Below are 27500 nucleotides of genomic sequence, written 5' to 3'. Positions count from 1 at the left end.
ACGCGTACACATGAGCAAACACACACACACATACACACACACACACACACACACACACACACACACACACACAAAAACACACACACACAGGCCTAATTTTTCATGTCAAATCCCCCTAATTGACGCCTCAGCAGGGTTATAAACCAAGAGGAGGATATCTCTAGCAGCTCTGCTCTATGCAGGCTAATCCATTCCTTTACCTGCTCCTTGTTAGCCCGGCTAATGAATAAATCACTGTCACCTCTCAGATAGCTGCTGAGGGCTGTGTTGGCTTATGCTATACTGTGTTGTGTCGTGTTGTGTTATGTTATGCTTTATTGTGTTGTGTTGTGTTATGCTTTATTGTGTTGTGTTGTTTTGCGTTACATTATGCTTTATTGCGTTGTGCTGTTTTGTGTTATGCTATTTTGTGTTGTGTCTTGCCGTGTCGTGTCGTGTTAAGTTATGTTATGTTGTGATATATTGTGTTGTCGTGTGTCGTGTTTTGCTATGCTATAGTGTTGTGTTATGCTATATTGTGTTGTGTTGTATTGTGCTGTGTTATGCTATATTGTGTTCTGTTATTTTTTCTTTATCTTGAAAAGTAAAGAGGTGTTTTTAATGGTGGTTATAGCAATGTTTATATTCTATGATATACTTTTTAATGATATACCATTCGATTACACTTTGTGATAACAGCTGGGTTTAAATGTAATGAGTAAACCTAAACAGATACCTCTCCTTTAGCTCTACCTTTCCCATATTTCCCATCTGGGATTAATACAGTCTACTAAATAGATTGTGTCTCATATATCTTTTATCATTTCAGTTATCAGTTTTCTCCGTCAAACCTGCAGCACTCCATAATCAACTCTGCATCGACCGCAGACTCACTCATTTCAATTCCAGCCCATAATAAACAATGAAAAACAATGCAATCAAATCTATTCCCCACCGTAATCAATACAAAGGCACAAGCGATGGCTGGTCCAGAGGTAGAGGTTGGGGGAGGTGGGAGGAGAGGTGGGGGAGGTATGGGAGGGGGGGGGGAGTCGATAGTGGGGCTGCCTGTCGCTCACGTAGAGGTTGTGGGTTCAAGTCCCAGGACGCCACAATGGGAGAACATGTGGGCTAGGAGCTAAAGCAACCAGTAGCTCTCTCTCTCATTATTACTGGATGAACAAACAAGAGAGCGAGCGAGAGAGAGAGAGAGAGAGAGAGAGAGAGAGAGAGAGCGAGAGAGAGAGATGTAAATATATGACAGATTGAAAGATAGACGTAGATAAATATAGAGAGACAGAGACACACCCACCCATACATTTATACATGTGGGAGGGAGAAAGAGTGAGGGATAGAGACACAATCAGAGATGATGGATAGATTGGATGGGAAATTTTTAAAGTAGGGCTTGTCATGTCATGTGCGTGTCTGTTGGTGTGTGTGTGTGTCTGTTGGTGTGTGTGTGTGTGTGTGTGTGTGTGTGTGTGTGTGTGTGTGTGTGTGTGTGTGTGTGTGTGTGTGTCAGTCAGTATAATTGACTGGGATCCAGCCCTTCTCTCCTATTTAATATCATACTCAAGTCTTCCTCTGAGAGTCTCAGCATATCCCCATGAATCTCTCCTCTTTCGCTAATTAGACTAACGTACCTCCACTAACTAATGTATCTCCACTATCTCTAACATATTAACTAGTCATTAGAAGTGTAACTTTGTCATTAGAAGTGAAATATATCGCTGTCAGTACAGTAAATATGTTCACAGAAGCAAGTGCAAGTACTAACAATCGCCAGGCCAACCCATTCCCCGTATACAGCAGTGATAGCTAGCTACTGCATGCTACACAAATAAGTACATGCACAAAATGCATATGCTACACAATTAAGTACATGCTACACAATTAAGTACAATGAATGAATACAACGTGCATTAAGTGTGTTCATTAAGTGCCAGGAACTATCTCTAACATATTAACTAGTCTAAAGTATCTCTAATATATAATCTAGTCTAATGTAGCTCCACTATCTCTAACATAATTAACTAGTCTCAACTATCTCTAACATATTAACTAATCTCAAGTATATCTAACATCAACTAGTCTTAAGTATCTAACATATTAACTAGTTTAAAGTATCTCTAATATATAATCTAGTTTAAAGTATATCCACTATCTCGAACACATTAACTACTCTAACGTATCTCTAACAAGATATGTCTTCTAACTGTAATATTTTAACCTACTAGTATAAAATATGTATTTAACTAGTATATTAACCTACTAGTTTAAGATACATCCTCTATCTGTAAAACATTAACCGACTAGTTATCTCTACTAACTACTGTACTGGTACTAGCTCAGAAAGCTCTGCTCTTTCCTCTCTAAACTCTCCATCTCTGACTCATTAAATACCCGCTCATAGTCGACCTAAAACCTCCTAAACTGTCCTGGCAGCCTCTGAATTAACTCCAGTATTCATGTATTCGTGTCGCCGTTAATTCACTGTATACAGTATTCATGTATTCATCTGGTATTCACTGCTACTCCAGTCCAACAACCAGACATGTCAATCAAACTGTGGGAACCACTCCTCATCATCATAGTTTAGAACCCGCCTCCTGACGACCTCTGACCCCCGTGGCGCTGCGTCTCCGCTCCAATCAACAACACTGTCCTCTGGAGAGGCTAATGCTGTGCTAATCCTGCTATGCTAGATCTGTGATGCTATGCTACACCTGCTATGCTAGATCTGTGATGCTATATCTGTGATGCTATGCTAGATCTGTGGTGCTATGCTATACCTGCTATGCTAGATCTGTGATGCTATATCTGTGATGCTATGCTATATCTGTGATACTATGCTAGATCTGTGGTGCTATGCTATACCTGCTATGCTATATATGCTATGCTGTGCTATACCTGCTATGCTAGCTTATACCCGCTATGCTTTGCAATACCTGCAATCCTAAATGTTCTATGCTAGTCTACACCCGCAATGCTATCCCATACCTGCTATGTTAAGCTATACGTGCCATGCTATACGTGCTATGCTATACCTGCTATGCTATGCCTGCTATGTGAAGCTATACATTTTATGCTATACCTTTAATGTGATACCTGCTATGCTATACCTGCTATGCTATACCTGCTATGATGTGCCTATTATGTGAAGCTATACCTGCTATGATGCTATACCTGCTATGCTGTACCTGCTATGATGCTGTACCTGCTATGCTGTACCTGCTATGATGCTGTACCTGCTATGCTGTACCTGCTATGATGCTGTACCTGCTATGCTGTACCTGCTATGATGCTGTACCTGCTATGCTGTACCTGCTATGATGCTGTACCTGCTATGCTGTACCTGCTATGATGCTGTACCTGCTATGCTGTACCTGCTATGATGCTGTACCTGCTATGATGCTGTACCTGCTATGCTGTACCTGCTATGATGCTGTACCTGCTATGATGCTGTACCTGCTATGCTGTACCTGCTATGATGCTGTACCTGCTATGCTGTACCTGCTATGATGCTGTACCTGCTATGATGCTGTACCTGCTATGCTATACGTGCAGGCAGCCCCGCCTGTGTGAGAGCAGCTGTGTGAGGCGGTGTGATTAACTCCGCCGTGCGTCTATGAGGGGTCCCTCCGAGTGCGGCTCAGCCCGTTTATAATGAGGAGGAAACGCTGCGTCTGCTGAGGAGGCTCTCTGCTGGGCTGCAGGACGCTGCCGGCAAAAAGCACACATACGCTTTTGTGTGGAAATATATTCACTACTAAGCTGGTTGTGGAGGAATGGCAGCCATCTGTGTGTGTGTGTGTGTGTGTGTGGGAGGGGGGGATTGTGGAAGTGTGTGTGTTGAGGATGTGTGTGTGTGTGTGGGGTGGGGGGGGATTGGGGAAGTGTGTGTGTGTTTGGGGAAGTGTGTGTGTGTGTGTGTGTGTGTGTCTTTGTGAACAGACTGCAGAGAATCTTTTGGATAAACCCAGCAAAATTGGAAATGAAAATATGGCAAAACACATACATACACACACACACACACACACACACACACACACACACACACACACACACACACACACACACACACACACACACAGTCACACAGTTACACACAAGAAAACCAACATCCACATTGCAGTTTCTCATAAACCAAGGCAAAACATGACCAAAAATAAGACAAAATAGGCAGCTGTCCTAAAAAGCAGAAGAGATAACACAATAGAGAGAAAAGAAGGAGTCTTTATAGCAGATGGGGTCCAAGCCTCCTCCCCCCCCCCTCCCAGATGAAAATAACGTCACTAGCGAATAACGCCAACATCATTTTGGCTGTCGCAATCAATGCAGAGAAAGAGCAACGGCAAAGAAACACAAAACAGCCGTTCCCTCAGGTTCCGTCACAGCCACGTTGTCAGGACTCATGTCCTGAGAGATGGACTGCTGTCGGACCTGGGAGCGCTAGGGGCTGTTTGGAAAGTTCACTCTGCATTTACACATGGTCTTTTTTTATCTGGGGGTCTTTCAGAGACCGGAGGATGTGTGTCCCCTTGTGTTTTTATACCAATGAACTCCTAGGTTCATCCATTCATTAGTCTGTACATCCGTCATGTATTCGTCCAACCCTCTGATCTTAATCTGTTATGTATTAATCCATTCATTCATACATTAATCTTTAAATGTATTAATTAATCCATCCATTCATTTAACTATCCAATCATTGAATTAATCCATTCATTAATCCATTCGCCCCCATCATTCCAATTATTCATTAATCCATTAATTTACCCATCCAATCATCGATTAATTCACCCGTGAAATCCTTAATTAATCCATCCAGTTATCAATTTCCTCATCCATTCATTAATTACTCCAGCCTTTCAAACACTCTTTAATTAATTCATCCATTCATCCATCCACTCACACACGCATTCCAGTTGCACGTTTAACACAAAGTGTGCGTCTGTGGATAAGCAGCGTCCTCTTGGAGCAGGTCTAGACGTAGCCGGCCTCGCTCCATTAACCTGGGCAATAACACACATGGACGGCTGGCGCAAGGAAAACGTGTGATTGACTCGTCATGGGGCCAGGCTCCGTGTTTCACTCCTCATATGGATCGCACGGCTGCCGGGAATCCATTGTTTAATTACCGAGCGAGGCTTTTACCGAGCGGGGGGGAGGATCTGGAGGGAGGGGACGCGGGCCGCTCCCTCAGACCTTCACCTCGCAGCTCGATCGATGCAAAAAGTGTTTCTCCATAATGAAAAGTTTATTTGTAACATTTTACGACATTTTCACAAACTGACAATTTGTTTGCGTAGGCTGAGGATTGGATTGTGGATGTTAACCCAAACAGATGAAGGTCCATGGGTAGAACAACACGTTACACGTCTTTGTGGGGACTCAGGCTTTCTGTTACTCTGTTTGGGTTCTGATGTACCCCAATAATGTCAAACATTATAGTTACGATTCCTAAAGAAGGTGACAGATTGGATTACAGACTGAAGGGCCCACAAACCGATTAAGCTTGCACTTATTTCTGTGGAGTTAACGTTAGGTGTTGGAGTGACTTACACACATTTATGTTATTATCTCATTCTGGGGACATTGGACTGTTTTTGAAGTTGGATTTACTGGTAATATGTGTTCCGGGACTGGGTAGTCTGAGTGCTTGTATCCTCTCACCTTAAGTGCCGGAGTGGGGCAGCCGCCGCCGTGAAATTCATTGGCGGTTAAATGAGCTTCCAGCGCAGCGAGCTAAATTTAGCCTAAAGGTGGAAGGACAATAACTAAGACAGACATGCCTGTCGTAAATGGCATCTGTTACCGACTGCGTGCCATTCCATTATCTCCATGACCTACGTGTAGCGTGTAAACAGAGCTCTGTGAATAAAGCTTTTTAACAAGCACCGTGACTCAGCACCACATCACGTCCTCCATTTTGTCTTTGAGCACACACACGCCAGGCCTTCCTCCAGAGCTACTGAACACGCAACATCACTGCAATCCTCAAACCAATCAAACAGAAACACAACAAAAGACTTAAAACATTGAACATCAAACACTCAACGCTCAAAAGAACCACTGCATTTGAGAAAGTTTTAATTATAAATAATGCAGCAGAGATTACAAACTTGTTCTTCCCCTGATTCCATTACATTCTCAGCGATGAATAAAATACAAAATGGAGCACAGATCTGTTTACAAATTGCAAAATGTTCCCCGTTTCTTTGCGGATATTCTTTTTCACCCTCGTGGCACAAAACAAAACAAGCTGAAGCGTGAACGTATCGTATGACAACGATGAAGCTGATGAAGCTGATTATCGAATAACTTCCTTTCTTTTATACTTTCACAATGATTTGAATGCGTTCATGTTCAGATAAAAACACTGATCTTTTTTAAAAACAAAGATTGCTTTGGCACCATGGATACAGTGAGCTCGGGGGCGGACAGAGTCCTGACTCTGGAGACAGAGAATCGCAAGGCAGTTGAAACTTTGTCTTGAATAAAACATAAAAACAAACATCTTGAATAAGCATATCGCCCAAAAGAAAAACAGAAATAGGATAAATCTTTGACCAAATCTGGCTTTGGATTCTTTTTTTATATTATCTATAAATATTTAAATGGTTATAACCTTTAGGGAGACGGCAGCGCTAAAGAGCAAAGAACTTCAGGAAATATCTGGAAATATCAAATGTTCGTCGATTAGCCAGAAGGGAGGACAAAATGGCTGTCGAATAAAGGTCCGACAAGAATTGTTTCATGCAAATGTTCAGTTGAAACACACACACACACACACACACACACACACACACACACAGACACACCAATCAAATGTGCACACAAATCAAATTTACATCCAAAGACACCCAACCCTTTCCCCTTATCGATACAACTGATGTAAAGATAATAATAAAGACAGCGGTTTACATCTCAGTGGAGACAGAAAGACCATTAAAAGGGATTCAACAAAATGAAATGATTGTGCTTGTATTACCCATAATGCAACGTACAGGACACGATAACACCAGGAACAGAACGTGATCAGTACTTTTCGAAAATTAAATATGAAGCCACACTCGAACATTGTAAACAATTTACACAATGGGTGGTGGTCATGAACGAATATTTATTACCGTAAAATAACAGTTAATTTTTTTTCCATATACTACTCACAACACCCATTAAATATACACGTCATTCATTGTGACCATCGAGGGAACCGCAATACGAGCGGGTGGAAACCGATCCGCCGATCAACAACCCCACAATAAATAGTGCTCAACATCAGGAGTCCGTCGACCCCAACACAAGCTGGCACGATGGCCCCTTAAAAGAGATGTCACGTTGCTATGAAATCATAAGTCATGTGCAGTATTGTTCCGTCCCATCTGTTGTGCAATGCAGGCCGGCTCTGTCGGTCAACCTTCACCCCCCCCCCGCCGCGGCACTGTGGAGATAAAACATGACCTTGTGTTAAAACTCTTTCAGGCGACGCCACGGAGATAAAACATTGAACAGCATGTTGTGAAACAATTATATCCACCTCTACAATTAACAATCCCGACAATTCTATTTGCGTATCATCATAGAATATAAAGTAAGGGATGAATATAAACATATGGCGTGTTTACACTCACACTGTATGACATGTGATAGTTACTTCTTGTGTCTATTGTTAAATTCCTTCTAGTGTATGTTTGACGCTTTGAAGGCATCAGCCATCTGTTAATGTTCCCGTACTAACCATCAGTCCCCCGTCAAATGTTGACCTAGCCCGTCCCCTGCTCTCGTTAGGCTGTTTCCACCAATCACGTCTGGTTCTCTTAGCTGAGCTTAGCTCTCAGCCTCAGCTCTCAGAAGCTGCTCGGCTGTCCTCTCTGAGTGTGTCCCTGTGTGTCTCCTCGTGGCCCTGCCTTCATCAAACACACTTCATGCGTGTGGAGCTTCAGGCTGAAGGTGTCTTCAGGAGCACAATGCTGGCAAGAGATACGACCGCAAAACCTCACGGCGACACGGAGACAAACGATTGAGGAGCGAGTGAACCCACCTACGCCTCCTCCTCCTCCTCCTCTTCCTCCTCCTCCTCCTCCTCCTCCTCAAGAGGGGTCTGGAAAGCCTCCAGCTCCGCAGGAACCTCCTCGCCGGTTGTCCTTGACGCCCCTGTGCAGAGGACGCCGTCTGGGCCCCCAGGAGCCGGGACGGATGGGAGCGACGGGCCGTTAGAGAGCTGGAAGAGGGGGTCTGCAGAACCTGCTGGAGGCGGAGCGTGCTGGTTGGCTGGTTTGTCTCGGCCAATCATTACACCTGCACCGGGAAACCTCCCTACCGCAGCTATCAGGGCTTACAGGATCAATTGTTTAAACCTGGTCCACTTTAGCCCAGGAATGTACCCGGTGCAGGTTTACGTCAAATGATCAAACATGAGTTGCTGATAGCTTCAGGAAAAGCCTTCAGATTCTGCTGCGCACGGCTGGTTGTGACGGTGTTACTGTCATGTTCGTTTATACAACTCAGCAGGTGACCGTAATTCATCGCTCACGTTGTGCCGTCTGACAGCGTTGACGATGATTTCATAAACTAAACGAGGAGTGGATTAATACTGAAATGATATTGAGGCGGACGGATAGCAATCTTAATTTCCTTTGTAATTTACATCTAACAATAGTGTACCAGTGTACCAAAATAACGTATAATACTCCACTCTATGAGTCATTGTTTACCTTGCTGCTGTCTGCTCCTGCCACCTCCTCTCTCCCCTGACGGTGGCGTCCTGTGGGCCCCTGCACTGCCCCTGCGGCCCCTGGTCTCCCCGGAGCCCATCCGAGGCAGGGTGGCCCCCCGGGCCGTCCACTCCCCCAGGGACGTGGCCCTCGGGAGGTCCGGAGGCACGAGGCAGGAGTCTGGGGACGGAGAGGAGGGGACCTCTTAACACCGCCTTCATATGAGGCTTTTTGACGTATCCATGTGTTTTCCCGTGTTGTATTACAAAGGCGATTTCATTGGACAGTGTATTTGAGTATATTTGCATAACGCGATCTGATTGGCCGACGGATCCGTTCGCTGCCTGAACATTCCTCAACTTTTTGATGCAGGCAACGGAGCAGACAGAACGGACCGACCCACAATGCATTTCGAAAGCGCCCCATGCAAAGTCAATGAGAACCGTCAACGGACGGAGGTAGTGTGAACGTGCGCGCGCGGTGTCACGACTTTCAAACCGTCCACCTCCACCTCCGCCTCCAGGAACTTAAAACCCACCCGAGAGTGTGTTGAAACACATTTATCAACATAAAAACCCAACATGACTCCAAACTAAACCGAGACACGTACACCAAGCCCTGCTCGAGCAATCAACAGAGGGACGCACGATCAATAACTGATGAACGCTCGTGGTAACGAACGACGAGGAAAACACAAAGACATGAAAACAAACCAAAGCAAACACGCCGCGTTTCGATTCATCTGTGGTAAACCGGGGGGCCTCGAGTTCAGCGGCCGGCATCGATCGGCGGGTTTGTGCTCCTGTTGGCGTGGACCGCCTGAAACCCACAACTCACCGTCGTAGAACGCCGCCGCCGCTGACGGCGGGTAACCGTGGTGGCCGGCGCTGGCTGGTTTGTGTTTGCGGGGTCGTCTGTGGGTCACGGCGAGGCTCACGTTGCTGTCCGTAGACAACGGACTGCCGGGCTGCCGGGCTGCGGGGAGAAGGTTCGGTCTATGAAGGTCAACCGGGGTCACACGATTCAGATCAAACTCCAGGCGGTGAAGACGGATCTTAGCGAAGGGACGATGCTGAAATAATACTACCCGCCCGCTCTTTGTTTTTGCCCTTAAAGAAAGTATAACCGAAACGTCAATAATTTATTCTCGAGCTGGGAGAAGGCTTAGTGAGTCTGCTTCAAATGTGACCCTGAATCTCTGGAGTCTGAACCGCCAGCAGACAGACACGGCTACGTTACTGCGCTACAACACCGTGTTCCTTTGTACGCCGCGACGAAAGACAAAGGCGACCGCAGCGCGAGAACGATGAAACAGGAGCCTCGACTCCCTTGACTCGATCTGTCTTGACACCGTTGCGGATCACACGCCGACGCGCCCGGGGGCGAAACCCACCGACCCACCTTTGATGCTCCTCACCTGTCTCCTCGGGGGGCCGCTGCAGACCTCCCGCGGCCGGGAGCTGCTCCGGGTCCGTGAACAGGGACCCCTCCGACGTGCTGCCCACGCTGGAGCGGGCCGAGGACAGGTTGTCCTCGGAGGCGGACGCCCAGCTGTGGACCCCCCCCCCCGACCCCGGGCCCCGCCCCGACGGCTCGGCCGCGCCGGCCCCTGGCGTCGGCGGCAGCCCCCGGAGCTGGATCCTGTGCGGAGACCCGTGTTGCTGATGTTGGCGCTTCTCGCGGTGTTGCCGTGGGTGATGGTGATGATGATGATTGTGGAGGTGACCGCCAGACGGCTCAAAGTCAGCCTCTTCCTCCTCCTCCTCCTCATCCGCATCCTCTTCATCAGGGTCTTCCTCCGCTGCCTGGGCCTCCAGGAGCAGGTGGGGGGGAGGGGGCGAGGGGGAGGAGGCGTAGGCGTGAGTCGGCATCAGGGTCTGGGGGGGAGGAGGGAGACTGGAGGGGGGGGGGGGGATTACAGAGGAGAGATTAACCTGTGCCCACCTTTCACAAATTACCAGCCTACTCTCTGCCGGCAAAGCTTCTTAATGAAGAGGAGGGAGGGAGGGAGGGAGGGAGGGAGGGAGGGATGATGGCGGGAGAGCTGGAGAGGGAGGCATGGAGGAAGGGAGGGATAAGGGAGGGAGGGAGGCGGAGGATGAGAGAGTGGGCGTGGGCGTGGTTACCTGCGGTGCCTGGCCGAGGGCTCGTCCCGGCTGGGGGGGCCCTGAGCGATCTGCACCAGGACCCCCGTGGACATCTGGGGGCCGTGGGAAAGTTCTGCGGCGAAGGACGAGGAAGACGTTCCTCTCACGGGCGGGGCGGGACAGCCGTCCTTCCTCTCCGTGCCCATCATCATCATCATCTTCTTCCTGCCCTCCTCCTCCTCCTCCTGGTCCTGGGCCGTGTTGTCATGGTGACGGACCATCCTCTTGGGGACCGCCGGCCGCTGGGAGTCGAGATCCGAACTTTGGAAAGAGACGAGGAACGTCAGAGGAACATCAGAGGAACGTCAGAGGAACGTCAGAGGAACATCAGAGGAACATCAGAGGAACGTCAGAGGAACGTCAGAGGAACGTCAGAGGAACACCAGAGGAACGTCAGAGGAACGTCAGAGGAACGTCAGAGGAACACCAGAGGAACGTCAGAGGAACGTCAGAGGAACATCAGAGGAACGTCAGAGGTGACAACATCATCAGTTCACCATGTCCAACACATCAACAAACTGAAGACCTTCAATCCCACCCTGTGGATATCATAGTGAGACATATGATGATATGCTTTCCAGATCTGAATCCTGATCCAGATCACTCTGGAGTCACTTAGCAGACGCTTGAATCCAGAGTGGCCTCCAGTGACCTGGGACGCATGTCATTAAGGAGAGCGGGATCAGGTTACCAGCCTAACCAGAGCGGTCCAGAGGGCATCTTCCTTAACCCCCCCGTGAGCTCTCCTCCACGCCGCAGGCTGAGCTGGGTGCATGTCGGATTCATTCCGCCTTTTCTTCACAGGATCGGCTTCAATGGGGTGGAGAGTCAGCGTGGGATTCGAGACGCCTGCGGTGTGAAGACAAGACGCCGCGAGGTCCAAGCTAACGGCGGCGCTCCTCGCCGTGAGGTCCGGGCCTCGAGGGGGGGGGCCGTCGTGCTGATGGATGCCCACGGCTTAGTATGCGTACGTCGGGGATCGAACCCATTCTCTTTCGGCTTTTCGCCGCAGAACGGATGTGTCTTTTTTCGCCGCCCCCCCCCCCCCCCCCCCCACAACACACGCACGATCCCTGTTCAAACGAACAGTTGAACTGGCGTCCCCCCCCTCCTCATTCAGCGTGAACGGGCCCTGATCCCCCCCCCCCGGTGCAGCCCTGTGTGTCTCACCTCTTCCCCATGGGGAGGGAGTACTCGTCCGTCACCCAGTCCTGGGGGGGCGGCGGCGGCGAGGCCCAGCTCCCCGCACTCTGCTTGGGGACGTTGTTGTTGTTCCTGCTGCCCTTCTTGTGGTTTGGACTGACTGGGGGGGTGAAGGGGGGGGGGGGGGGAGGGGGAGGGGGGGGGGGATGGACACAGAAAGACACGCAGACGTGAGGAGAGACCCAGGGTCAATCATGTAGCATTCAGAACGGAGACTTATATTGCTGCAACACTTTACTTACTAAGTAAACTAAGTATTAATTTATGTTTACATACCTCTTTGTACTTACACGTTGCACTTAAACATCCACACATTGTCATTTCTGCCTTTCTATTTCCTAGTATTTGAGTTTAATAGATCAATGAATTAGTAAACACACATCAAATATTCTTTGTTCTTCTAGTTTGTTGTTTGTTCTTCTGTGTCCCCCTTTTATATTTTAAAACACAACACAAATTGGTTTCTCCCCCGCGGTCCTGTCCGTTCTGCTCCACCGTCTAGGCTTGATGAAGAGGGTGACTGCTGAAGAACGTGTCATCCCTCAACATGACATGTGGCGTTGCGGAGGCGTGCGGCCCTTACCACTGACTCTGTCCACCAGGTGGTTGGAGATCTGACCTCTGACCTCATTATAAGGCATCGTGTTCTGGAGGGTTCCGTCACCGCCACAGCCGAAATGATCTGGAGACACAAATGAACCGACAGGAGAACATGACGAGAAACACGATTCAGTCATTTAACACTTGACATCACTCTCAGCCGGTGCGGATGTCATTTGAGATGCCCCCCTACTGACCTGCTATGGTAGGAACCAATGAAAGCCTGCTATTACTATGAACTGTTTCACTTTCTGCCCGGGATTCATAGTCCAAGTGCTTAGCTTGTTGCCACGGTGACTTCAGCGAGTTTAGATCAACGTACTCAAGGATGGTGGGTTTAGGACGTTAGGATGTTAAAGATGCTTAGGGGTGTGGCTGCGTACATTTGGGATCAAACCTGGTGCTTTTCAGGTGGGCGGGCGACCATCTTAAACCACTACACCTACGCACTTCCTGCCACTCCAGAAATTACCATATAAGGATTAAACGGTAAATAACCAAAACAAACAGAAACCACGAAACCTCATTTACAGAAGAAAGAGAAACAACAATATATCCCAGTGGGTACAGTAAGGATGTTCATAGAACCAAGTGGCAAGCACTAACAATCCGGGTTAACCCATTCCCCGTACACAAGTCCTAGGTGCCAGGACGTACAACATACAATAAGTGTGTAAGAGGGGTGTGGGGGGTGGGGGGGAAGCGGGGGAGACTATGCAGAGTCTAGGTGAACTCTGAACAAGTGAGCCTTGAGTCTTTTGCGGGGGGATACTGTAGATGGACGGATCTAACACGTGAATAAAAATACATTAATATAATATGAAGAACGAAAGATCTCTTCTTGGGCGTGTAAATCGTTCTCTCTATCTGTTCTGTTTCCTCTGCGTCTCCACAGGCAGGTAAGGGGGGTGTGGGGACGTGGGGGAGTAAGGGGGGAGGCTATGCAGAGTCGAGGTGAACTCTGAACAGGTGAGTCTTGAACCCCCCCCCGCTGGAGCACGCACCCTTACTGCTGCGGTTCTGCTCCAGCTGGTGGCTCTGCTCCAGCAGGTGGTACTCCCGGGCTCCCAGCGGGGGGTGGGGGGCCGGCCGCCGCTGCAGGGCCGCCTGGAGGAGCTGGGTGGTGGCGTAGGGGACGGGCTCGTAGGTGGGGGCCCCGCCGCCCGGCCCCAGGTAGCACAGGCCGGCGCCGTCGAAGGCGTCGCCGGGGGTGGTGGCGCAGAGGTTGAGGTCGCTGTAGATGGCGTTGTCGGAGCCCAGCATGTCCTCCTGCCCCTCGCGGCCCCGGGGGGCCAAGTGGCCGCCGTAGTTGGCGATGCAGTCGGCTGATTGGCCGACGGTAGGGAGGGAGGGTTCAGAGGGAGGATGGATGAGGAGGTTAGAGGTTAGAGCGAGAGGAGGCCAGAGAGGACAGGTGATGGTGGAGTTAACGGTCGGTTGCTTTGGAGTTTGGACCTCTTTGTCTGGAAGATATGTCGATAAAGATTGTTGGTTTTGAATGTAATTGAACCGGGTTCACTTGGATATCGGTATTAAAAGCAGGTTCCTGGAAACTGAAATCCTAGTACGTGTATACACACACACACACACACACACACACTCAACACACAAACATGACTATTCAGATCTGTTACACACGGATATTACTTATTTATGCAGCGTATATTAAAAAGATCACTTCTTATTTCTATTTACTTGTTGATGAAGCACGGAATTCAGGTATTCGGTTGCCATTGGTAACTGCAGCTCGTTATCAATTATCAATGAATGGGCACATGACAATAAACTTGAAACTTGAGGCTTGAAGTGAAGCAGACAGGAGCGTAGGAATGAGTCAAGTTTCAAGTTTATTGATTTATTATAAAGCACCTTAAAAGCAAAACAAAGTCTGCACCAAAGTGCTTCACAGTGCCACAACATTACCAAAGCAATTAAAGATAAGACAGGGCAAGGGCACCATTAATTAAACAGAATTCAGGGCCAGGGCCAGAACGAATCGTGGATGAAACGTACTTACTGCCCAAACATTTAATAAACACCGCTATCAAATAAAACTCCAAACTTCAAACCCCGAAAATGTTAAGTCAGTAAAACCCAGATAAAATCACATAAAACAGATGGCCACCTGTATAAAAAACCCAGATAAAATGATCTAAATCTGATAACAGCCCAGCGCTGCACTGTGAACGCGGCGTTGTGTTACCGCGGAGGGCATCAGTGTTGCGTCAGCTGACCTGGGCGGCTGTAGGTGATCATGTCGCCGTCGCCCGTGCCGTCTGCGTTGTTGCAGCAGTTGACGCTGCGCTCCTTGTGACTGGCGCTGCCGCTGGGCCAGTTATCTGCCAGCCACAGCTGGTTCAGAGGGTCCCCCATGTTGATGTGTCCAGGCCTGCACCCACACACACACACACACACACACACACACACACACACACACACACGGGACACCGGGGGTTACCGTTATTCACTAAACGCGGTGAGCGCACTGCTCGTATAATACAGTATCTCGCCCATCAGCGCCACTCTTGGCGGAGGGTTTCCTCCGACGGTGGAGCAGCGCCCCCGTGTGGCGAAACCGTGTAATGGAATGTACCGGAATAATGGCTGACTTACCTCCCAGCGCTGCACACCGTCTCCCCTCTCTGATAGGCCACTTTAAAGGAGAATAAATCAGGGGTTAGACGGTAGCAACGGTGTTTAAGGCTTTCAAAGGCTTATAAGGATGTGGTGTTGCCACATGTGGAGTTCCCTGCAGTAATAACAGAGCTGTTCATCAGAGTGTTGCTCCTACACACTGAAACAGTGTAAGCTCAGTGTTTCTAGTTAGAAAAACGTCATTCACTCTGACACCATCATTTAGGAGCTCTGTGAGGAGTCCGGCCAACTAGATAAATGTAATGGAGGCATTAAATATTTAAAGTGGACCAGAGAGCAGTGACAGTTATGTATGGGTTTTTCACTTGAACATTTCTTCCCCACTGTAATATCCACTCGTCTGAATAATATAACATGTTTAAAGGACATGTAGGTGTGCCGAATTGGTTTCCTGTCACGCTAATAGAATACCCAGTGTTCCCTTATCTTGTCAATTGGTTCTATAACAAACCAAAACATAATTGATTAAAAATGTCCCTGATTGTAATTTGGTAGTTGATGAATTGGCCACAGCAATTTCAACAGTGACTTAAATTAGCTTCTGTCTCTGACTCCAGGCAAAAACGAGAGAGAGTGCCTCTACAATCCAGTCATTGTAATAATAATAATTATAATATTATAATAACACTAATAATAATAACAAGGGATGGCCGTGGGCATTCCAGGCTTTCTGATTGGACCAGAGCAGAGGTACACACCTGTGGGCGTGAAGGTAAATGATGGAACTGGAACAGAGAAGAATGAAAGACATCATTAGAAATTCTGATTAATTTAATAAATCACTTGTGCAGTGCTGCCCTGGGTCACCGAGCAGAAATGGGAAGGACATTCTTAATGAAGAAGATTATTATTTAGTATTATTCAGGCTAGTATTATTCTAGACTTGGTTAGCCTGTCTCTGTACTGTCTAACCCCTACCTGCAATTGGATTGGTTGGAGATACTGTGACCCTGTTCTTTATCAGAGGTAGACCTCACATAGGGACCAACACAGAGGGCATTTCTCCTCTGAAGAACGGGAATATATCTTCTCTATGGTAGCACTGTCAAATTGTAATGTGAGGAGGCTGTTACTACGATGTTATGAGGGAAATATTTCTTCAGCCCATTGGGTGGAGTTGACCTTCGCGTCGGCTGACAGCGGTGAGGTAGAAGGAGGTGGGGGGGAACATGAGGTGACGGGCTCGTTGTTGGAGGTGGAGGTGGTGGTGGTGATGGTGGGAGGGGGGGGAGATCCAGGACATGATATGTGCTCTTTCTAAATCAACTCTCTAAAGGTCAGCCATCGAACGTCAGCCTGGTATAGGGTCTGTGGGCTCTGGTTCTGCGGGCTCTGGTTCTGGGTCCTAAATCGCTATTTTGATTAGAGGAAAGTCACTTCAACAGATCTTAGGGTTAATATTAAATCCCTTATCAATATTAGTGTTAAAAGGTAACCAGAATATTATGATAATTGTCATAATTCCACATATTTTCTATTTTTGTATGCATTACATCCTCTATTTTATATATTTGATTTTTTATATACATATATATATATATATTTTTTTTACGTATTTCCATTATTTTTACGTCATGGGATAAACGTTTTACCCCATTCCCTTCTCTAACTGTGTAAAGGACATAAACCCGCTGCTCTGATTGGCTTCTACGCACCCTTGCGGATACCGGTGTAACTGCTGCTTAGGCCGCTCCTCTTCTTGCGGTGGCGGTAGAGCCACACGCTGAACACCATCAGGAACGCCCAGCAGGTGGCGCCGATGCCCGCGATAAAGGCCGGCTGCCTCAACACGTGGGAGAGCTCCGACAGCGCGTTTCTCTCCTCGAAGCTGTGCATTACTTGGCCGGTGGAGTCTAAGAACAAAGAATAATAAAAGAGATGACAGGACGATAAGTGCTGCTATGATAACATCTAAAATACGACAAAAAATACAACATATAAGGCCCATTGTTTGCGATTTTTTGTTTGTTTAAACTAAATAATTAACATTTTATCCAAAGTGACTTTACTCAGGAATCCAAAGTGTCATTCAGGAGCAGGTAGACTGTGGACGTTGGGATTTGAACCCAGAACCTCTTGGCTGGGAGTCAAACCCCTTCACCTCCAACTTCATGTTCACAATTAAAGGACAGAAGAAGAAGGCGTCCTTCCTGAAGCACCTGCCCCCCCCCCCCCCCCCCCCCCCATCTCTCCCTCTCTCTCTCTCTCTCTCCCTCTCTCTCCCCCGCTCTCTCTCCTTCTTTCTCTACCACTCCTCTCTTTCCCTCTCTCTCTCTCTCCCTCTCGCCTCCCTCGTTCCCTCTCTCCCTCCCTCTTTCCCTCTCTGCCCCTCTCTCTCTCTCGCTCTCCCTCTCTCTCTTTCACTCACTCTCTCTCTCTCTCTCCCTCCATCTCTTTTCCTCTCTCTCTCCCTCCATCTCTTTTCCTCTCTCTCTTTCACTCACTCTCTCTCTCTCTCTCTCTCTCTCTCTCTCTCTCTCCCTCCATCTCTTTTCCTCTCTCTCTCTCTCTCTCTCTCTCTCTCTCTCTCTCTCTCTCTCTCTCTCTCTCTCGACGGTGGGATCCTAACCCAGTTTGAAGAACTTGACGTCGCTCCTGACCCCGGGGCCGGCCCCGTTGCTCGCGGCGACCTCCACGCTGTAGCGGACCCCGGGCTCCAGCCGGGGGATCAGCACGGAGAAGGTGGAGCCGTCCACCGACTGGTTGACATGGTAACGGCTCTCGTTCCCCAGGCACCAGATCTGCACCCAGATGGAGAGAGAGGAGGGGAGGAGAGGGAGGGATATAGAGGGGGTTGAGAGAGAGAGAAAGGGGGAAGAGAGAGGGCGGGAGAGAGGGAGAGAGAGCGAAGGAGGGGAGAGGGAGAGAGAGAGAGAGAGAGAGGGAAAGAGATGGAGAGAGAGACAGAAAGAGAGAGGGAGAGAGAAGGAGAGGATCACATTTTAGAGGAGAGAAGAGTTTATTTTGAGAGGGTAAAGAAGGAGAAAGAGAGAGAGTCTTTCTTGTAATATCATGCAGTCTTAGTTGAATACTTTTTCACTGTATGTACACTGTACTCTTGGCAATGCAAACGTAGATTTCCATTTCAAAAAAGCCTTTGGATTGAAAGAGAGAGAGAGAGAGAGAGAGAGAGAGAGAGGGGAGGGGTGAAATAATTGCATAGAGGTGAATGACAAAGTGAAAAGAGAGTGTGTGAAGGAGAATGAATAAAAGAGAGAGGGAGGGAGGAGGGGACTGAGAGCAACAAGCTGGGAGATTAAAAGAAGAGGGAGGGAATGGGAAGAGAGAGAGAGAGAGGGTTGAAGAGAGAGAGAGAGGGACGAAAAGCGAGGGAGAGAACGAGACAATGAAAAAGAGTGGGGGGTGGGAGAGCGAGGGAAGACAGAATGACACACATGGAGCAGAGAGAGAGTCAGCGGCAGAGGGGAGGGAGGGAGGGAGGGAGGGAGGGTGATAGATTCCAGGTACCACCAGCCAAAGCACCGGCGCCCTCCAGAGACGTGTTGAACACGTTGATTAACCAGCGGTGGCCTCGCGGAGCTGCTCCTCCTACCTTGTACTCCTCCACCACGCCGCTCCTCTCCTCGTCGGGAGGCGGTTTCCAGGCAACCAGGATAGTGGTCCCGTTGGCATCGCTCTTTGTCACCGTCACCCCCTGGGGCGCTCTGTTGGGAGCTGAGAGAAGGAGACGAGGAGAGAGGTGAGGAGCGGGGAGGAGGCGGCGGTGGCGGCGGCGGCGGCGCGCGGCTCAGAGCGAACAACTGCACCGCCGGTGTCAGGACAGTGCCGCCCCGTGATGGATGGCCACGTGTCAGCGCTGCACGGCTGCACCGTGATTCATGGCCCTGCCGTGGCGGGTTTGACCTTTGACCTGGTTTCACGTGGCACGCAGGTGTGAGTGTGATGAGAGTCAGGTATTTTTACCTTCCACGTGTTTGGGGTTTCGCGGAACAACAGCGAAACCGAAATCCCGTGTGACTTGTATCGTGTGCAAAGAGGGAATATGTTTTAAAGCGTCACGACGTCACGTTGCAAAAGGGGTCAGTGGGTTGACCTCCATGGTGACCTCTCGGTGACCTCACGGGGACCTTTATTTGAAATGTTCTATGTTTCAAAGAGCTCTCCATGGTACAAAGAGGCTCACTGTGTCTTATCCTAGCTTTCTCTGTTGTATACGGGGAATGGTTAACCATGTGATTGTTAGTGCTTGGCATTAGGTGAGACCCCCAGCAGGAGGGGGGGTCACCTCGTTCAAGGATGCCTACAGGTCAGCTGTGGACATCGGGACTCGAACCCAGAACCTTTTCGGCTTGGGGTCAAACCCCCTCCCCACTTAGACACTGCCCTCTCACCTTCATCCAGAGTCCTGGCCGTCCGGACCTCGCTGTCGGGCCCCTGGAACTCATCGAAGAAGGGCCGCACTTTGAACTCGTAGGACGCCCCGCCTCTGAGCTGGGGCACCACCACCTCCGCCTCGCCGGGGGTCCGCACGTCCAGGAAGCTCCACGGGCCCCCGGGGTGCCCCGCGTCTGGGGAGGGCCGGTACATCACGCGGTAGCCCTGGAGGTACGCCGTCTCCTTCTCCACCTGCAGAGGGGACGGGGTGGTGTGTTACTCACGGCAGGGGTACTGGGGTGGTGGTGTACACATGGTGGCGCCACAGTGAAGAGAGGGCATCTTATTTGACAATGACTATAGCGATGGGGTTTGACACAACCACAACCCTAGCTTTAGTCCTTATCCTAGCTCTAACCCTAGCCCCTAGTTACAGCCCTGATCCCAACCCTAGGGTCGGCCAAACTAAGTCCATGTCCTAGCCACAGCCCTACCCCTACCTTTAAACCCCACCACCATGTCCTAGCCCCTTATCCTAACCCAAATCCTGACCCCTTAATCAAGCCCTAGCCACAGCCACAGCCTTAACCCTAGCCCTGTAGAAAATAACGACAAAACCAAAAAGGAAAAGGAATGCAGGTCACTAAGCCACTATGCGCTAAGGGACTAGCGAACGCTGACCCTAACAGCAAGGACTTCACTCAGTCTCGCTGACTTGACGTCTACGGTGTCTTGGCGTTCGTACCGTCCACTGCAGCCGGAGGGTGGAGGAGGAGAGGGTGGTGGGGGCGTTCAGGCGGACCACCATGTCCCCCAGCTCCCTCTGGACCTGCCGGGGGTCCACCCCCTGGAGGCTGGGCGGGGCTTCTGTTGACGACCGGGTGAGTTAGAGAGCGCCACAGTTAAAAAAACACATTGAATCCTCCACGATCGAGTTCTATTCAGAGATGGACGCAGTTCTAAGACCAGTTTAAAAGCGTTTTGTTTGCAAGTTGAATGCAGTTGTTTTTATTTTTCTGCATCCATGTGGGTCATTCCTAGCTGTATTTTCACGTTTATGTTCTTACTTACATCTTCTATTCTGTAACCCCTCGCTGCTGCTCTACCACCTGTCTCTGAATCCACTGGGAGTTTCTTTACATAACAGCATATAGAAACCGGTATACACAGACAGTGAGACATCTGGAGCCCCACTGACCGTGGGTCCGGACGGCGTTGGAGATGGGGCTAGGGTCGCTCAGCCCGTGGGCGTTGGCCGAGCGGACCAGGAACAGGTAGACGGTCCCCGGCCTCAGCTCCGTCAGCTCCCAGCTGGAGGTCCTCACGTGCTCGGCTAGGGTCACCCAGCTGCTGCCCAGCGCGTGGCTGGGGGGGAGAGCGGGACAGGGTTAGGGTTAGCCTGCTGGTCCCCGTATCAGCCTGCTGGTCCCCGTATCAGCCTGCTGGTCCCAGGCTCAGCCTACTGGTCCCAGGCTCAGCCTACTGGTCCCAGACTCAGCCTACTGGTCCCAGGCTCAGCCTACTGGTCCCAGACTCAGCCTACTGGTCCCAGACTCAGCCTACTGGTCCCAGGCTCAGCCTACTGGTAAGGGCGACCCGTTGTGGGTTTGAACCAGATGTGAATCCAGGTAGTACTGTAAGCATAGCTGCACCTACGATGCCTACCCTACCTGCTCATTATTGACATACATATATGAACACGTTTTCACTGTAGTTCATGTTTGTTACTAAACACAAAATAAAGAGTCAAATAAATAAATGAATGAATAAATAAATGGCACATAGTTGTTGTGACACATCGCAGCAGGAAGTGTAGCTAGCATGATGAAGAGATGAAGAGAGGATGGTGTCAGGTCTTCATCGTCACCTGAAGGCCTCGACGAGGAAGGAGGCGGGCATGGACCCTGCGTTGTGATTGGTCCTCCAGGAGAGGGAGGCGCTGCTGTGGCTGATGTTGGTGACCTCCGGTTTGGACGGAGCGGCAGGAAGCAGGAGGGGGTTGAGGGGAGGACCGGCCGGGACCTCAGCCCCGAACTCTGTCAGAGACTCTGTCAGTCAACCTTACACTAGTGAACCTTGGCTTACAGTAGTGAACCTTACAGTAGTGAACCTTGGCTTACAGTAGTGAACCTTACAGTAGTGAACCTTGGCTTACAGTAGTGAACCTTACAGTAGTGAACCTGACAATAGTGAACCTATCGTAACAATAGTGAACATGACAGTAGTGAACCTTACAGTAGTGAACCTATCCTAACAGTAGTGAACCTTACAGTAGTGAACCTATCCTAACAGTAGTGAACCTTACAGTAGTGAACCTGACAGTAGTGAACCTATCCTAACAGTAGTGAACCTTACATTAGTGAACCAATTGTAAGAGTAGTGAACCTTTCAGTAGTGAACCTTCCTGTAGTGAACTTTCCAGTACTGAACCTGTAGTTAACCCTACAGTAGTGAACCTTACAGTAGTGAACCCTACAGTAGTGATCCTGTAGTGAACCCTACAGTAGTTGACCTTACAGTAGTGATCCTGTAGTGAACCCTACAGTAGTTGACCTTACAGTAGTGATCCTGTAGTGAACCCTACAGTAGTTGACCTTACAGTAGTGATCCTGTAGTGAACCCTACAGTAGTTGACCTTACAGTAGTGAACCTGTAGTGAACCCTACAGTAGTGAACCCTACAGTAGTGATCCTGTAGTGAACCCTACAGTAGTGAACCCTACAGTAGTGAACCTGTAGTGAACCCTACAGTAGTTGACCTTACAGTAGTGATCCTGTAGTGAACCCTACAGTAGTTTACCTTACAGTAGTGAACCCTACAGTAGTTGACCTTACAGTAGTGAACCTGTAGTGAACCCTACAGTAGTTGACCTTACAGTAGTGAACCCTACAGTAGTTGACCTTACAGTAGTGCACCTTACCTTCCACCTGCAGGTAGGCGGTCCAGGTGGCCTCCCCGCTGGGACCGGACGCCACGCAGGTGTAGAAGCCGCTGTCTCCCACCTGAGACCACAAGCACAACAGCACGGTTGCTAGTTTGAATCCCTGCTCTGTAGATGAATCTATCAACATACATTTCCAGTGTTCCCACTGATGTACGATGATAACCGTATTCGTACAATCATTTAGCCCTTTGTGCAATGTGAGATAAATAATTCTGAAATACACCCCACAGATATGATAATCCAAGTCCCGGTGAAATGCTACAGAGCTGATCCAATGAAGGACTCAAGCCAAATTATTCTTTCAGCCAATTAATAAATACAGAAATGTACAAATCAAGAAGATAAGATACAGCCAGTTGAATCATGGCTGTATTCACACTTTGACGTTTTCGTATTATTAACTTATGTAGCTTCCCTTCATCCTAAACACTTAGTATATGCATATTTATGACGTGTGTTTCTTGGCTATTCAACTGGGAGAAGACAGATGCTACTCTGCTCTGGGTGTTTATCAGTCTGTGGATTTTAATGTTCTAGAATAACACCTGAAATACGCTGAACGTGGATCCCAGTACGACGGTGGTGTTCCGTCTGTCCGTCTGCCACTTATCCTAGATATCTTTGTTGTATACGGGGAATGGGTTAACCTAGCGATTGTAAGTGCTTGGCACTTGTTTCTATAAACATCCATACTGCACCGACAGAGATAGATCGTTTCCCTTTCTTCTGACAAATGTACTTATTGTAAGTCAGACTTTGGATAAAAGCTGTCTGCTAAACGCCCTAAATGGAAATCTAAATCTAAATGTTGATGTAATGCCCGCCTTGGTGTGTTGGAGCTGCAGGGAGCCCGAGTCCACCAGGCTCAGCGAGGCCTCCAGCACGGACACGGGCACCCCGTTCCTCCTCCAGTGGATTGTGGGAGTTGGAGTTCCGGAGGCTTCACAGAGCAGCAGCACCTTGCTGTCCACGGGGACCGTCTGATTGGTTGGGCCGCGGCGAATCACAGGGGGGTGATCCGACACCACTGCTCACACACACGGGGGGGGGGGGGGGAGGGGATTAAAGGGGGATGAAAATATAATTAGAATGTTTAACGATAACGTATTGCAGAAATAGTAATGAGGTTCATTGGTCCCTGAGGGAGAATCCACAGCAGTAATCAGTGCAGGTAGAGGAGGGTTTGTTAGGGGAGAGGGAAGTGGATATAGAAGACAAAAGTGAAAATATGAAATATACAAAGTACAGTGGATGTATCCACAGCGTGTGCCATGGTAATACAAAACTATTTATTTAATATAAAATAAATGCATAACATATCCGTACCCCCGCAAAAACAAACACACAAACTGATTCTTAAATAAATAGAAACGTGAAATGAAACAGAGCGACGCGAAACACTTTGGTGGAATACAGTGCATAGTGGGTAGAAAAGGGAGGCCTGATAAGATGGGGGAGATACGGACGCGTAAATTGGCTGAGAGATGGAACAAAGTAGTTAGCTGGCTGTAGGGTCTGAGAGAGAAATGAGAGAAATAGAAATCACTCTCCCCCTCCTCCCTCCTACTCCCCCGGGGCAAGAGCAGGTACTGAGGACCTAAAGGAGAGCTCCAATCACAACTGAAAAGCTCAACCAATAACAAAACCTCTTTAGATAGGAAAACTCTCTCCTTCCACTCCACAACCCTGCGGATGAGTGTGTGAGTGTGTGAGTGTGTGCGTGTTTGTGCATGCATACGTGTGTGTGTGTGTGTGTGTGTGTGTGTGTGTGTCTTTGTGTACTCGCACATTAGTATACATATGTGTGTGGGTGTTTTTGCATGCATGTGTGTCTGTGTGTGTGTGTGTGTGTGTGTGTGTATGTGTTTGTGTGCATGCGTTTGTGTGTGTATACGTGTGTGTGTTTTGTTTGGGGAAAGGCAGAGGGATGGATGATAGAAACATCTAGAATAACGCCCGAGGATTCATAGGAAGTTATTTCCATACGAATCTGACACTTTAATGTGGGGGGAAGGGGAGGGGGGAGGGGGGAGGAGGAGGAGGGGGAGGAGGAGGAGGAGGAGGAGGAGAGGGGAGGAGTAGGAAGATGAGGGTGGTATAGAGAAAGCAGACTTCTCAAAATATGAAAAACAGCAAGGGTGGGAGACAGAGCAAAGGAAGTGCGGGATAGAGAGACAGAGATAGAGAGAGAGAGTGAGAGAGAGAGAGAGAGAGAGGCATAGACAGAGAGCGAGAGAGAGGCATAGACAGAGAGCGAGAGAGAGACAGAGAGAGAGAGAGGCATAGAGACAGAGAGAGAGAGAGAGAGAGAGAGAGAGAGAGAGAGAGAGAGAGAGAGAGAGAGAGATTGAGAGCGAGAGAGAGAGAGAGACAGAGAGAGGCACACACGCACACACACACACACACACACACACACACTCACAGAGCGAGCGAGCGAGCGAGAGCACAGATAACATCAAATATGACCCGGTCTCATTTAATTTGAGCTCGCTGGTAATGGAGTGCGCATTAAAGGAGGGAGTACATTAAGTGCTCCAATCGTTTCCCAGGGGGCCGCGCGGTTAGCGTTAGCCACGTTAGCATCTGATTATGCAGACGGGCTAATAGCGGGGCTGCGTCGCGGCGCAGCCACTCCAAGCAGCAGAGTGCCTGAGTGCGCCTGCAGCGGTTTCCTGTAATAACTCTGGAGGTACACAGCATGAGAACACGGCGTTCGCGGCGGCGGCCGCGTGTAGCGACAACACTCCCCGTGTGTTCTGAGGGACTAGCGAGTGTAATTACTGACCCACGGCCCCGGGCCCATGTCAACATTATGAATTAAAATCTATTTTCAAAACCGGCGTAATTAACACATCCAGGGTGACCTTTGGCTCGCTGAGCGCCACTCCTCCGAGGGTTTGACGCGCGCGTCGCTCGCCCTGGCTCGGAGCTTAACGAGGGGAGGGATTAATTGATGCTGGTGTGCGGCCGGAGGGGCTGAGGGGCGTGGCCGAGGGTCTGAGGGGCGTGGCTCCAGAGCGGTGGGGTCTGAGGGGCGTGGCCGAGGGGTCTAAGGGGTGTGGTCTAAGGGCTGCGGTGTGGGGGGTCTGAGGGGTGTGGCCGAGAGCAGCGGCATAGGGGTCTGAGGGGGCGTGGCCCAGGGCTGTGGGGGTCTGAGGGGGGCGTGGCCCAGAGCGGCGGCGTGGGGGTCTGATTGGTCAGCGACCGCGGGGTGACGGCCGTGGTACAGTACAGGACGTGTGTTTATGGAGCGATCAGTTCTGTTACGGAGGAGACGGCCTGTGTGTACCGCCCGCCCGGTCGCCATGGAAACAGGGGAGCAAGCGCGTCCCCTGAATGAAGCCGACTGTCGAGGGAGTTTGGAAAATCAGTGTTCACCAATTAGCTCAGCTCCCGAACCCAGCTCCCCAGCCAATCACTGATCCGTAAGGAAAGCAGCGGGCGTGTCCATCTGGGACTGTAAGTGTTTTGAACCACAGGGGTTAAGGGCCGTGTGTTACCACCAGGTGGGATGGTGATTGGCCGATACAAGCCCTTTCCGAAATCACTGGTCGATTTACACGTCCGATCATGCATCACGATGGACACTCCCACTTGTGATGTCACTGTAAATGCACGTGCCTGTGCATGTCTGTGTCTGCGTGCCTGTGCGTGCACGCGCGCGTGTGTGTGCGTGTGTGTGCGTGCGTGTGCCTGCTTGCGTAGGTGCGTGTGTTTGTGCTTGGGTGTGTGTTGGTGCGTGCCTGCTCTGGTGCATGCCTATCGTGCGTGTGTGTGCGTGTGTGTGCGCGTGTGTGCGTGCGGCGACTCACGGTCGGTGACCTCCAGCTGGGCCTTGGTGATGACGCTGCCCGCGATGTTGAGCGCCTGGCAGCTGTAGTGGCCGGCGTCGGCCCGCTGCACGTCGCTGATGGTCAGACTGCCGCTCGGAGACACGGACAGACGGCTGGACGGCTGCGGGGGCTGGGAGGAGAACAGCAGGCTCTGGAGGGAGGAGACGATGATCGACTGGTGGCATCGCAGCGGAACAAACAACCTTCTCCAGGGACAGAAGGTAGGGCCAAGGTTGTCCTACGCTCTTACGCACTTATTGTATATTGTACGTTAGGGATGCACCGAAATGAAAATTCTTGGCCGAAACCGAAAACCAAAAATGAGGAAACCAAGGCTGAAAACCGAAAACTGAAATAAATTATTATGCCAATTACTAGTAGGCCTACCATTGCATTTATAGCTATGACTGTGTACTAACCTCACTAAAATCAAGGCATTGCAATTCAAAGAATAAATCAATTACAATTATTAAAAATATTTATTTAGCACTGAAAAAACAACACCGTTTTCCGTTTTGCACTTTGCAGACGGTCCCTAAGCTCGCGGATGATAGCCGACAGCTCATAGAAGCTGTCGGCACTTTGCGGACGGTTCCTAAACTCGCGGCTGATAGCCGACAGCTCATAGAAGCTGTCTCATAGCGAGCCGTCGCTAAAGACGGCTCGTTTGGATGAAACTCTTTGCAGATTTACCCCCTCTCGAAATTTCAGAATTACACGTTTTGCAAATCGCTTTCGTCTTTTTCAGATATATGGAAATATGCCCACACCGCAGACATGTTGGCGCAGAGGCGCTTATCCAGACAAGCGTGTGCTGGCCGCGTTTTTTGTTTGCGTCATCACAATTTCCTGCTTTGGCCGTGTTGTTTCGGTGATAAAAGTGTTTCGGCCGAAAGCCGAAAATGAGCTTTTGGGCCATTTTCGGCCAAAAATTTTCGGTGGCATTTCGGTGCATCCCTATTGTACGTCCTTGGACTCAAAAATAGTACTTAGCATCGTGTAGCATCTTATCCTAGCTATCTTTGTTGTATATGGGGAATGGGTTAACCTAGTGATTGTTAGTGCTTGGCACTTGGTTCTA

The 27500-nt window shown here is 49.4% G+C and overlaps 1 protein-coding gene across 1 annotated transcript in view; it reads right to left on the bottom strand.

Annotated features, from left to right (window-relative positions):
- Positions 1–6064: 6064 nt before the first annotated feature.
- Positions 6065–27500, bottom strand: part of LOC311353860 (roundabout homolog 1-like) — a 56210-nt gene continuing 34774 nt past the window's right edge. The window contains exons 6-27 of the mRNA XM_084473665.1: positions 26399–26570; positions 23411–23613; positions 22563–22644; positions 21510–21678; positions 20841–21007; positions 20388–20509; positions 19660–19894; positions 18861–18982; positions 17877–18048; positions 16963–17160; positions 16006–16032; positions 15266–15305; positions 14887–15041; positions 13657–13977; positions 12636–12734; positions 12020–12152; positions 10829–11110; positions 10120–10598; positions 9540–9677; positions 8703–8882; positions 8030–8235; positions 6065–7429 (exon numbers count right to left, since the gene is read on the bottom strand). Coding sequence (XP_084329791.1) covers positions 8030–8235; positions 8703–8882; positions 9540–9677; positions 10120–10598; positions 10829–11110; positions 12020–12152; positions 12636–12734; positions 13657–13977; positions 14887–15041; positions 15266–15305; positions 16006–16032; positions 16963–17160; positions 17877–18048; positions 18861–18982; positions 19660–19894; positions 20388–20509; positions 20841–21007; positions 21510–21678; positions 22563–22644; positions 23411–23613; positions 26399–26570 — 3702 coding nt within the window. The 3' untranslated portion in view covers positions 6065–7429. The remainder of the gene's footprint in view (positions 7430–8029; positions 8236–8702; positions 8883–9539; positions 9678–10119; positions 10599–10828; positions 11111–12019; positions 12153–12635; positions 12735–13656; positions 13978–14886; positions 15042–15265; positions 15306–16005; positions 16033–16962; positions 17161–17876; positions 18049–18860; positions 18983–19659; positions 19895–20387; positions 20510–20840; positions 21008–21509; positions 21679–22562; positions 22645–23410; positions 23614–26398; positions 26571–27500) is intronic.

This window comes from Micromesistius poutassou (genome assembly GCF_964030765.1).
Source record: "Micromesistius poutassou genome assembly, chromosome: 10".
NCBI classification, from domain to species: domain Eukaryota; kingdom Metazoa; phylum Chordata; class Actinopteri; order Gadiformes; family Gadidae; genus Micromesistius; species Micromesistius poutassou.
This window is presented reverse-complemented; position numbering and strand designations above follow the sequence as displayed.